Genomic DNA, 13042 nt, shown 5'->3' with positions numbered 1-13042 from the left:
AGTTTGCATATTTACATTCTGTACTCTCCTATGGTACTATCTTCTTGGGAAATGCTACAGGGGTTGAAAGATTCTTCAAACTACAAAAACAAACAGTGAGGTTGATAAGTGGGGTCTCTAACTGAACATCATGCAGAGGTATCTTTAAGACTCTAAGAATATTTACTGTTATAAATCAGTGTATATGATGTTTGTAGCCAGCAACATGGAATTATTCCAGAAAAACTGTGACATTCACAAGCATAACACAAGACCAGGGAACAATTTCCACCACAGCCCTACAACTCTGTCAAAATTCCATAGGGGAGTAATTCAGTCAGGAATAAAAGTTAATAAAAAGCTTCCCATTAGTATAAAAAAGAAAATTGATAACATTCAGGTATTAAAAAGGAAACTAAAAACATTCCTCAGAGAACAATTACAAAATTAACTAATTTTTACAGTAATAAGGCATCATTTTGAGTACAAATAAAGGAAATAACATAAATTATAGTGATGAAATGAATAAGCATCCACACTTGTAGCTTAATGAAAAATCACACAGATATGATAATAAATCATCAAAAGCAGTAAAATTGTTTCCCAACACAGATGAAAGCAATTCTACAGTTATTGCTAAATTAGAGCTACAAATGGTGAGAATGATCAAAACATTTGCTTCTGAAGAAAAAGTAATTATGTTCAGAAAAATGTTAATGTATTAGAAAGCCAACTGAAGTTTAAGAATGAGTGAATTATTAGACTCCATAAAAAACTTTTAAATGTCAAGGAAAGTGCCTATGATAATAACAACAGACAAAAACAGAAATACATGCTTCCCATGCATGAAATATGTGTTTATATTCTCTTGCTTTCAGTGGAGTAAGCTGCAGATATACACATGTTAGAAAGTATTTCTTCATGAACAAATTGTAGCTTATGCTGTTGAATCAGAGTGACTCAGCTGTTTTTAAATGTATTTCATGAGAATTCATGTATCTTGGTAATTTGCTAATGCATGGAATGTAAAAACATAGTAACGATTTCATTAGTTAAGTAGAAAATAGTTAAACACAAACACTACACTCACGACACTTGTGACTATCAGCTTTCTCACCACTTGGAGTGCTAGTGTAGCTCCACTTTCAGACCAGAGAGTGTTGTGACTGTATGTTTAAACTATGGTAGCAACTCAGAACAATGTTGGTCCCAAATGCAGCAGATTCCCCTGAGCCCCACAGGCAATGAATAAATGTGTCAACTGTGAATGTGGTATGGTGCACCTGGGTGAAAATGGGATTGGACTCCTGTGGTCCCAAATAGGAGTGCCAGGGCTGTATCCGCAAGAGCAGCACTGGGCAGCCTAAAGTAGCATCATGCAGAAGTGGATGTTGTTGTCATTTACTCAGCTGCTCCACAGTAGTTGTGTCACTGACTGATGTGGATCTCACAAACAAAGCAAATGGGTCCCACTTCTACTGCCTGAGACATGTGTCTTCTAAAGGTGCACTATAGATCATCATTTTCAGAGGGGAATAAAACAGAGACCCTAACAGATATCTGTGTGCTATTTATCACGCAAAAATCTTCATATAATAGAATTGTTAATTGTAGTCTAATATCAGAAACAATATCACAGGGAAAAAAAACATCATCTGTAAAAATCTTTACCAGGAAAGATGTTGTGATGTTGGCAGTAGAGAAATCCATAGACTCCATGCATGAAAATTTAAAAATCATAACTGAAGTTAGCATCAAATTAAGCAAGAGTTTGAAAAAATTGAGATGTAGGATCTTCCAGGATTCCATTGAAACCAAGAATTTCGAGAAATCATGCAAGAGGGCACTTGCTGAAGGAATTGGCAAAGGTTTTGATATCTCTATATTTTGGTAGGACATGTTCTGAGGCATCAGGGGATCACAAATTTAGCATTGGAGGGCAGCGTGGAGGGTAAAAATCGTAGAGGGAGACCAAGAGATGAATACACTAAGCAGATTGAGAAGGATGTAGGTTGCAGTAAGTACTGGGAGATGAAGAAACTTGTACAGGATAGAGTAGCATGGAGAGCTGCATCAAACCAGTCTCAGGACTGAAGACCACAACAAACAACATATTTAACTTCAACATAAAAGAACTGAGACTGCTAGTAGTACTAAGGAACTATCTATCAGTCATGGGGTATGGTGCATGACTGCTTTTTTAACCTGGACCATGTCCTCCTTCTTCAACAAGTTTCATTAAAATCAATCACCTCAATAGCAGTAAATGAGCAGTTTATCACTATTATGAATGCTGTTTTGCATTGTGCCTGAAATAATGTAAGAGAACACCAGAAGACCTTGATCTGCTCAGGCGAAATAAACAAATAACAATCGTGCAAAAGAAAAGGGGACTTTTTTCAAAAATGTCTATAAATACGGAATGTGTTTGGTTAGTGGTGGCCATTCTCTAAGTGGAATTCTTTTGCATCTGTGGGCCCATGTGCTGCAAAAGTTGTTTCAATTTTGCAGCAGAAGTTTTGCTGGGAAGCCTTTACACATATCCATACAGTCCTGATCTCTCTCCATGTGATTTTCATATTTTTAGAAAGACACTCATGGTTATCGATTTGCTTCAGATGAAGAGGTGTGCATCTGAGTACAATCAAGGTTCTGTAGACAATGGCAATCATTTTTCCATGAAAGTATTGACAATCTTGTGTCTGAGTGGTATAAATGTATTAACTCTTATGGTGATTACTTTTGAAATAATAAACAGTGTACTTGCTTTTTTCCCCTCTGTTCTGTTTGCATTTGACTATCCCTTAGGTATATAAACATTGCATATATTAGAAGATGAAGAAACAAGTTTTACATATGTATAATTTAACTGCAGACAGAGTATAAAACTTAGATTCTGCTGTAAAGAAACAATGTCCATATGATAAAAGTGTAAGTCAGGTGGAATTAAAATGTTTCGCACCCCATGATACCACATAAATTTCATAATGACTACATAATTTAGTACATTATAATTACTCTTTTGCTTTAAGAGGATTTATGCCTTGATATATTCAAAAATTTCAAATTGCATATTTTACAAATTAAAGGCTAATAATAGTTTTTTATAATTAATAAAATTGTAAAAATAATAGATGTGGACAGTGATCCAAGACAGTGGAGAATTACATCCTCTAGTGCGCAAAAGTTGAACTACAGGAACTGGAGAGAAAGTTGAACTACAGGAACTGGAGAGGTTGTTAATGCTGCTTGAACACATTTGGGAAAGCTTATAGAGAACATTTACAATCTTCCACCAGGAAATACTATTGTAGGATTGCAAAGATCTATGTGCGTGTGTAGAAGCACATATGTTATTTGACTGAATGCTTCCAATTTTTGCACTCTGACAGAGAAGTGGAACAAAACACAATGATGGAGAAAGTAAACAAAAAAAGGTTGAGGAGATATATAATTTTCATTCCCCTCTGGGAATTTTTGCTGCTTCCAAGTATTGGTTGGCACGATCTGTAGTATGAATAAAAATAATTCAAGTGTAAGCCCTTTGTGGCTGATTAGTAATATTCTGGGAGTTGTTAGTCATTGTGCCTATAGGCAGCTATACTCTGTCAATGTAAGTTGAGCAATCATGTAAACAAACATATGATCTGCCAATGGTTGCTATGCTCAAGCTGTTAAAATTGACTTCAGTAACATAACCAATAAGTTTGCTTCACTCAGAGCAAAGAAATGCAAAGTAAAACATCAGTAAAATGCCATTTCTGGAAACACATACTTTCTCATTTCATTTTTACAGCACTTCTTCTTTTATTTGTAATTAACAGTTTATTCAGTATTAATAAATTTTGATGAGAAATATAATCTGTTATTTGTTGTATATACTATATACAGTAGCTGCCACAAACAATAAGATGTAGACTTTATTTTACTTTTAATAGAAATTTCAGCCAATTTGTAATTTATGTATTACAACAATACATTGAATTTGCTGTAGATAATATTTTTTATCAATATAATTAATGTAGCCAGTACTTTTCAATGGAGTAATGCTTCATTTTTCCTTAACATGCAAAATTATAACATCTCTTAATCTTATGGAGAAAAAATTGCAGGAAGATAGTTTCATGGGGGAAAATGGTTGGGAGGGAGGGGCATAGCTTTGTCAGTTTGGCCAGGGGCAAGGATGAACTCCATATGGCTCTTCCTTTTACAGTTGGTAACCAAGCATTCTCTCTTAGTCTTACATGTTCTTTATTCCATCTTGTGTCTTGTATGTATTGTATATTATCCACTCTTTTCTATAGTGCACATTTATTTTGAGGGAGTTTTGAACATCTTGCACTACTTGACATTGTCGAACCCTTTGTGTAGGACATTATATTCTTCAAAAGTATGTTGATTATTCATGAGCCTCACTTCCATTATCAAGTGTAACATCAAAATCATATCTCTTAATGATTTTGTGTTTGTCAATGCTAAATTAATTGTCACTTATTAGCATCTTGATTTTATTTTACAGTCATTTGTATAGTGTTCTCATTAGCAATTTGAAATCATGAGCTGTCATGCAGATTGTGCAGTAGTTCTCACATTTATATGCTGTTGCTATTTTTGTAATTGGATGGATTATATTTTCTTAAAGTCTAACGGCATGTCTCCAATAATATAGAAACTACACACGAGGTTGAATAATCATTTAGTTGCCACTTTTCATAATGATTGTAGAAATTTTTAAAGAATATTAACTGTGTCTTCTGTCTGATTTGATCAGAAGTCTTCCAAAGCTCTTCCAGTCTGACTCTTAACACTGAATCCCCTATGTCCTTCAAATACTGGATCCCTTATGTCCTCCAAATTGACACTCATTTCCTCTTCTGTCATGCCCTCTCATAATTTTTCACCTTCTATGTGTTCTCTTTCCACCTGTCCTCACTTTCCTTTCTGTTGAACAGTGGAATTTGCTCTGCACTTTTAGTGTTGACAACTTTTCTTTAAATTCTCTGAAAGTTTGTTTGGTTTTCCTATAAGCTGGATCTGTTCTTCTGACTACCATTTCCTTTTAGCTTAACAACTTTTCTGCAGCTATTTCACTTTGACTGCCTTGTACTTCTTATTCTTTTTCTTTTATTTCCTAAGCAATGTATATTGCTGTATTTGCTTCTTTTCCTGCAAATTTTTTGAATTCCTTCTTTTAATGATCAGTTGCAAAATTTCTTTCATTACTGATAATTTCTTCACTGTTACCACTCATATTCCAGTATTTGTCTGTCTAATGTTTTTGTGATTAGAATAAAGTGAAGTAAATTGGCAATAGACATTAGCTGAACCCAAGGAGGTGAGAATAGAGGGAGACACCCTTATTCCAGAAAGGTGAGGCCTGTCTCCACTATATTCCTGAGTCTTCGTGAAGTGTTTGTATTCCAGTGCTGCTCTTTCATTTTACTTAAAACAGGAATAAAACATTCAGCTGCTTTGCCATGATGTACACTATGCTCAGTGAGTGAGAATTGGCATCAAAAAATTAAGTTTTCGACTGTACGATGATGAATATTTAGGTACAAAAGTATGTGATTTCAAACTACATGCTCAGAACCGACTGTCAGTTCAACACATTAATGCTAAGGGGCTACGTTTAATGCAGGGCTTTAACGGAGAAATAGGAATTTAAGACTTCCCAAGATGATGGACAGGATTCAACTGATGTCTTGCTCAGTGAAGATAATGCTTTCTCCCCTTTGTTTTAACATCTCCGACTGTAACACTCAATGAAAAATGAACCAGTAGAAAAATTTTAGTTATTAGGAAATTTAGCTATTTTACACTAGTAGCCTTTCATTTCTTGAGACAATGTTTATGCAGTTAAAACAGTTGACTCCTGTGTTATTAATTCTTATTGAATTAGTAAGTATGGAAGTGGATGTTTTGCTGATTTCATTTTATCAGTTTTGTGTGTGTGTGTGTTAGAGAGAGAGAGAGAAGGAAAAGGGGGGGGGGGGGGGGGGGGGGGTTAACTGAAAGTATGCTTTACTAGGTTTCATTTCATATGTTCTTATGGTTTACGTTATGCTGTTACAAAATTTATTTCACTGGTGCATGAGGGGTTAATTAACCAAGCATGCATTTTGAGTGAAGTAGGGTTAACTGTCAGTGGTTCAGTTAAAGCCACAAAAAATGTGCCTTAGAACTCTATATTACAACATCTAATCTTATTGCAAGTTTAGGAAGATCAGCTTCAACCTACAATGTTGCTGGATTGGTTGGCAGAGCACTCTTCCTCATCTTCTCCAAACAAAATGCATGCAGTGATTTTTAGACATGTGATTTTTTTTCTCTGACCAGGGAATTGATTTGGATGTAAAGAGTGCCTGTTAGCCTATTTGGCTGGCCAAATTTTCCGACTGAAATCTAAGTAAAGTATTTATTTGCTTCTACTTACACTGCTGATGTTTCTGAGATTTTGTTTCCAAGAAGAAAACAATATTAATGATTCTGACAAGCACTCCATCAAAAGCAGTCATGAAGAAGAAGGTTGATTAAAAGAAGCAAATTTATGTAGGAAAAATTCAAGGGATAAGAGGATCAACAACTTAAAGCAAGAGCTATTGGACTTGGAATAACACAAGGACACCTGAAGATCTGATACCTGTGAGACTAATGCTGTACTGGAATTTCCTAAACCAGTTCAGTTAAGATTTACTTATTAATTCTTATGTGGTTGTTGTTGATTATATTATGTACAGAGCATGTTCTTGTAATATATAGGGCCATTATAAATGATTAATTCATTTTCAGAGCTCTATATTTTCAAAAGTATTACATATACATTATGACTGACATATGAGTAGAACTGTAAACTCAACAAGTTTACATTTTGTGTTCTAACAATATTCTAAGAGTGCTCCTTTGCTTACATGACATATATCCAAGTGACATCAAGTTCATTCAAGATATTATGTAGCAACATCCTGTCAGTGGTCATTTTGCTGCAGCATTAATGCATTCTCTGAACTGTTCCAGTATTCTTAGCAGTATTCTTAACATAATTATCTATAATTAGATTATTTAACTAATAAATATTTAAGTTAACTTAATATAAACTTAAGATAGTTATCTATAATTAGATTATTTAACTAATAAATATTTAAGTTAACTTAATATAAACTTAAGAAAGTGTATGTGAACACAGTACTTAATGTACCCCCAAAGTAAGATGTCACAAGATAGTATGTCAGGTGACCAAGGGGGCAAGCGAGGAGAAAGAGCCACATCATCCTCACCACTATGTCCAATCCAGCAACGCAGAAATTCATTGTTTGGATAGCAATGAACAATGATGCTCCAATGAGGGAGTGCTATCAAGTTAAGAGGTACCCATCAGTCTTCTCTCAGAAGAAAAGTGGCCCATACATCTTTATCTGTGACACTGCACAGAAGGCATTAACCTCCAGGAAATCTCATTCATGCATCACAATTTCATTTGGATTTTCAGTGCCCTGTATTCTGACATTGTGACGATTAACCTTCCCAGATAAGTGGAAGGTTGTTTTATTGTTGAATATCAGCTTGGAGGCAAAATTATGATCCTCAAGTGCTTCCTGCATTGTGAGGTAAAACTGAAGGCACTGGCCATAATCTTCTGATTTTAACTGTTGTGTGGGTTGCAGAGAGTAGGAATTGAAATGTAAATGCTGTCACAAAATCTTCCACACAATTTGCTGTGGTTTTTCAAGTTCACAGCTTGTGTGGACTGTTGATTTTTTCAAATATATATTTTCAAACTTTCATGTTTTATTGCACAATACAAAGACACATTTAACCTTTATGTACTATGAAAAACATAAATACAAAAAAAAATAAAACATTGGCTCATTTAATGTACTTTACCCTATCGTCTTTATAGATGTCTATTCCTCCTCAACTGACCGAGCGAGGTGGCGCAGTTGTTAGACACTGGACTCGCATTCGGAAGGACGACGGTTCAATCCCGTGTCCGGCCATCCTGATTTAGGTTTTCTGTGATTTCCCTAAATCACTCCAGGCAAATGCCGGGATGGTTCCTCTGAAAGGGCACGGCCGACTTCCTTCCCCATCCTTCCCTAATCCGATGAGACCGATGACCACACTGTCTGGTCTCCTTCCCCAAACCAACCAACCAACCATCCTCAACTGAATAATCTACTGTGGTATTCAGTGTCACAATATCTATAACCTCAGAGAGTTTTGGATACACACCATCATTCCTCAGTACTTTCATATACCAATCCCTCATATGTTTGCTGTTCATAATGATTCTCTTAAACTTCACCCTGCTTTTCATCATTACTAAATTGTAGTCTGCTCTTGGATAAGCCTTACAATCCAATATCTGATTTTTTTAATCTCTGCCTTACTATGATGCTGCTATCTTGCAGTGTCTGCTGCCTTTTTCTAAGTATTTGTCTAATCAAAATATTCAAATAGGGTATTTATATTTCTCACTGCTATTCATTGTAGAACTCAAGGAATCTTATTCCTCTCTCATTCCTGTTGCTGAGCTTATTTTCTTTCATAACTCTTCTTTTTATTCCTTCCTCTGCAACAGCAAAAAATCCCCTAAGATACTAGACTTTCATCTCACTTTACATATACAGTATTAGTCTCTCATACTAAGACGCGAACTTTGTTTCCAGCATATCCTCTCATTCTGCACTGCTCTCCTCCATCCCCAGCTTCTATTTGTATCTCTTGTACCCAATTTTCATATGTGGCACTTGTGAAATTCTAATAATTACTTGTTTGCATACTTTTTTCTCTATCTTTTTCTCATTTCTCTTTCCCTTCTCTTTCTGTTCCTCAACTGAATTACTCTTTTTATTTGTTCTACTTCTTTAAATACTGTTCTGTTTCTCACTCTGTCCCTTCACCTCTTACATGAAGCCAGCATGGAACTTTGTGACTTCATCCCCCTCCCCACCTCTAACCTTTCTCTCTCTCTCCCTCTCCCCCCCCCCCCCCTCTCTCTCTCTCTCTCTCTCTCTCTCTATCTGTTTCTGACACCTTTTCATTCATCTTTGCCTCCCTGCTCCCTCACAACTCAGCACCTGAGGCATCTGCTCCTGTTCACCTTTTCAGCCTCCCACAATTAACATCTTTTTGTTGTCTGTGAAGAAAGAACATATTGTTCTAAAATTTTTAGAATAGTTATTCAACTGAAGTGTTTCTATCCATAGTATTGAAAATTGCTCCTCCTGAAGGTAATTTTTTTAAAAACTTTTAGCAGATTCAGTTGTAACATATGCACACAGATTTTATCTTTTCAAAATCAGCTGCATACAGTGGAAAGAGTTGTTTTGTAGAAATGTTAAAAAGGTCCATTTATTCTTAGCCATTCAATTTTATTTACATTGGTTAGTGTAGCTAACAATCCAGAACTGTTGATTCTGTATAAATAATTACTACTTTTAGAAAATACTTCACATTTTTCACAACAAAATATTTTTACTTTAAAGTGCTGCTGATGTTGATCGTAGTTTAAGCTCATAGGCATGCATCACATGCACACACCTTATAGTAGTCCTGTGAATTAATTCATTTCTTTTTTTTTCATTTTATTACTGTATGTATTGTTATTTTTCTGCTATACTGGAGGTAAGTTTCTACCAGGATCACTAACTGATGCTAGCAATGAATAGCAGATACTAAAGATTCAGACTATTTGATGATATTACACTTTTTAAATAGAGTTGGCTTTTGTGATGAGATGGCACTTAATAAAAACTGAGTAGATGATGTGCATGTACCTAAGATAATTGAGAACACATCAACACTATGTCAGCATTAAATTTCACAAGTTCCTTATCTTAATGTTGTAGCATGCAAGGATGTCTTTGGCAGAAAACAACAGGTCTTATCTCAAGGACAATGATGTTGCTGGCCTATAAGCAGGCAGTATTTCTACAACTGGGCAGTAGTTGCCCAGCTGTCGTGTAGAGCACTCAGTCCTGTAGCTAGCACACAGTGTCCCACTTGTTTCCACCATGGAGTGTACAGTACCACCACCTGACAGACTCCGCAGACCCCTGGTTATCCCATACAAGTACATGATGAGTGCCGGCCCTTCAAATGCCTCTGCACGTGTTCTTCATGCTCTTTCCAACCCTATTATTGGTCCACTACATAAGGAAGCATATGAGGTGAGTCTAATTTACAAGACAGTAGAATTAATAAGCATACAAATGGTACATTGTAGCACTTTGAAATATGTGGCTTATTTGCAAGTTAAACTGCATCACTTGTCCTCAGTACATTTTTAAAATGATAATAAGAAGAATAATAATAACAACAACAACAACAATAATAATAATAATAATAATAATAATAATAATAATAATCTTTAGTTTCCTGTAATAACACTTACAGTCTTGAACATCGTCATTTTTGTACATTTACATTAGGAAATGAGTAGTAAAAGTAGTAGATGAATTTCGTTATTTGGGCAGAAAATAACTGAAGACAACTGAAGTGGAGAGGATACAAAATGTAGACTGGCAGTGACAAGAAAAATGTTCCTGGTAAAAAGAAATTTGTTAACATTGAATATAGATTTAAGCATTAGGAAGTATATTCTGAAGATATTTGTCTGGAGTGTAGCCTTGTATGGAAATTAAATGTGGATAATAAACTGTTCAGATGAGGATAGAAACTTTTGAAATGTAATGCTACAGAAAAATGATGAAGACTATAAGAGTAGATCGTGTAACTAATGAGGAAGTACTTAATATAATTGGGGAGGAAAGAAGTTTGTGGCACAGCATTAAGAGAAATCAAAGGATCACCAATGTAGTTTAGTATTTAGGAGTAGTGTGGAGGGTAAAATTATGGAGGGAGGCCAAGAAATGAATATATTAGGTTGGAGTATAATAAGCTCATAGCATTTTTCCATAAATTTAATAATCACAACAAATACACATAACAGAGACTTTAGTCATCAATAATATATTCTCCTTCACTATTTACAACAGTCTGCTAAGCTGGGGTAACTTTTTGATTCTGCGACTGTGGAAACCATGTGCTTTTGAGATTAGGAAGTTGTCAAACCATGTTCAGAACATATTTTCATCCAGTAAGGAAGTTCCTTGAAGATTGTTCGATAGAGAGCGGAAAGGGTGAAAATCTGATGGTGCAAGATGAGGTGAATAAGGTGGGTGAGGAATGAGTTCTCAACCCAACTCCTCATTAGTGTTTTCTGTCAGTCTAGCAAAATGTGGGTGGACATTTCGTGGAGTAGGTGTGGCACTGCGTCAGATGATTTTCAGACATCAAGAAATACAGTATCTGCTTGACTGCCTTGATCCAAGGCTTTCACTGTGTCATGTGAGAAAAGTAAGAGTTGGGTTTCATGTGATCAACATTTTTGAAATCCATGCTGGTTGGCATTGAGCAGGCTATTCTGTTCAAGTACCTCATTATGTTTGAGCTCAGAATATGTGATAAGATTCTGTAATAAATTGATCTTAAGGATATTGGACTGCAGTTTTGTGTATCAATTCTAGTACCCTTCTTGTAGACTAGTGTGGCCTGTGCCTTTTTCCAAGAACTGGGCATGGTTTTTTGTTTGAGGGATCTGCAATAGATTATAGTCAAAATAAGGCAAACTCAGCCACAAGTTCAGTATAGAATCTGACAGGGATTCCATCGAGGCCTGGAGCTTTGTTCCATTTTATCTGCTGTTTCTCAACTTCACTGACTCAAATACTTATTTCATTCCTCTTTTCAGTGGTACAAGGATTAAATTGGGGCAATTTTCCTGGGGGTTTCCTTTGTAAAGGAACATTTGAAAATGAAGTTAAGCATTTCAGCTTTTGCTTTGCATCCCTCAGTTTGTTCCTGTCTCATTCACTAGGGACTGGACACTAACTTTGGTACCACTAACAGCCTTTACATATGACCAGAATTTCTTTGGGTTCTGTGAATGATCAATTCACTGTATTCTGCAATAGTAGTCATTGAAGACATCATGCATTGCTTTCTTGACAGGCAAATACGTTTCACTCAGAATCTCTCTATCTATAGCCCTAAACTTTATTTTACACCTATTATGCAGTAATCTCCATTTCTGTAGATATTTCTATGCTATGAACGTTCCTTCCCATCTTGAACTATTCAACTGGGTACACATTTTTTCTATCCAGTACATGTTAACTATTCTTTTAAACTTCACCCAGAGTTCTTCTACATGCTCCTGACATGTGCTGAGCATTTCAAGTTCCTCACTGAGGTAAGACAGTATTGATTTTTTATCTAGTTTACTGAACGTATATATTTTTCTGCTTGTTTTAGTTGTCCTTTGTACTTTGGCACTCATTGGTGCCACAACTGCGTTGTGGTCACTGATACCAGTTTCTATGTGGACATCCTCAAAGAGTTCAGGTCTGTTTGTTACCATTAGATCCAATATATTTCCATCATGAGTGGGGTTCATAACTGTTTTAGGTAGTTTTCAGAGAAAGCATTTAGTAAAGTTTTAGAAGATGTCTTATCATGCCCACCACTAACAAAACTGTAATTTTCCCAATTAATTGTTGAATGATTAAAGTCTCCACCAATGATTATAGTATGACTGGGGAACTTACGTACAAGTGAACTGAGGTTTTCCCTAAAGTTTTCAGTTGCATCAGGAGGTGAGTCTGGTGGGCGTTAGATGGATCCCATTTTCATTTTATGTCCACCCCGATGCTTTGTCTTGCTCAAACAACCTCACATGCAGTTTCAGTTTCTACCTTGGTGGATCTGAGTTTCTTGCCTACTGAGACAAATACATCACCTCCCTTTCCCATTTCCCTATCCTTTCCATACACACTTAAATTTTCCCCATAATTTCAGGTCTGACCAGCACATACTTAGTATCTTTAAGTTCTGACTGAACTTCATGCATTGCATATGGTGATAAAACGTTCACTAAAATTGACTCACATTTTGTCCCAGATCATATGAATTTGTTCTCAAATGGGTCTCAGATGAGAAGAGCTGTGCAGTCCATTGAAAGGAAAGAATGATTGTGTTTTGCAGTGCAGAGCACAAACAG

The 13042-nt window shown here is 35.8% G+C and overlaps 1 protein-coding gene across 1 annotated transcript in view; it reads left to right on the top strand.

Annotated features, from left to right (window-relative positions):
* Positions 1–9912: 9912 nt before the first annotated feature.
* LOC126475427 (alanine--glyoxylate aminotransferase-like) overlaps positions 9913–13042 on the top strand; it is a 105750-nt gene continuing 102620 nt past the window's right edge. Inside the window, exon 1 of the mRNA XM_050103274.1 lies at positions 9913–10151. Coding sequence (XP_049959231.1) covers positions 9996–10151 — 156 coding nt within the window. The 5' untranslated portion in view covers positions 9913–9995. The remainder of the gene's footprint in view (positions 10152–13042) is intronic.

The sequence above is a fragment of the Schistocerca serialis genome, chromosome 4 (genome assembly GCF_023864345.2).
Source record: "Schistocerca serialis cubense isolate TAMUIC-IGC-003099 chromosome 4, iqSchSeri2.2, whole genome shotgun sequence".
Taxonomy (NCBI): domain Eukaryota; kingdom Metazoa; phylum Arthropoda; class Insecta; order Orthoptera; family Acrididae; genus Schistocerca; species Schistocerca serialis.
The sequence above is the reverse complement of the archived record's forward strand: the minus strand, read 5'-3'. Positions and strand labels throughout refer to the sequence as shown.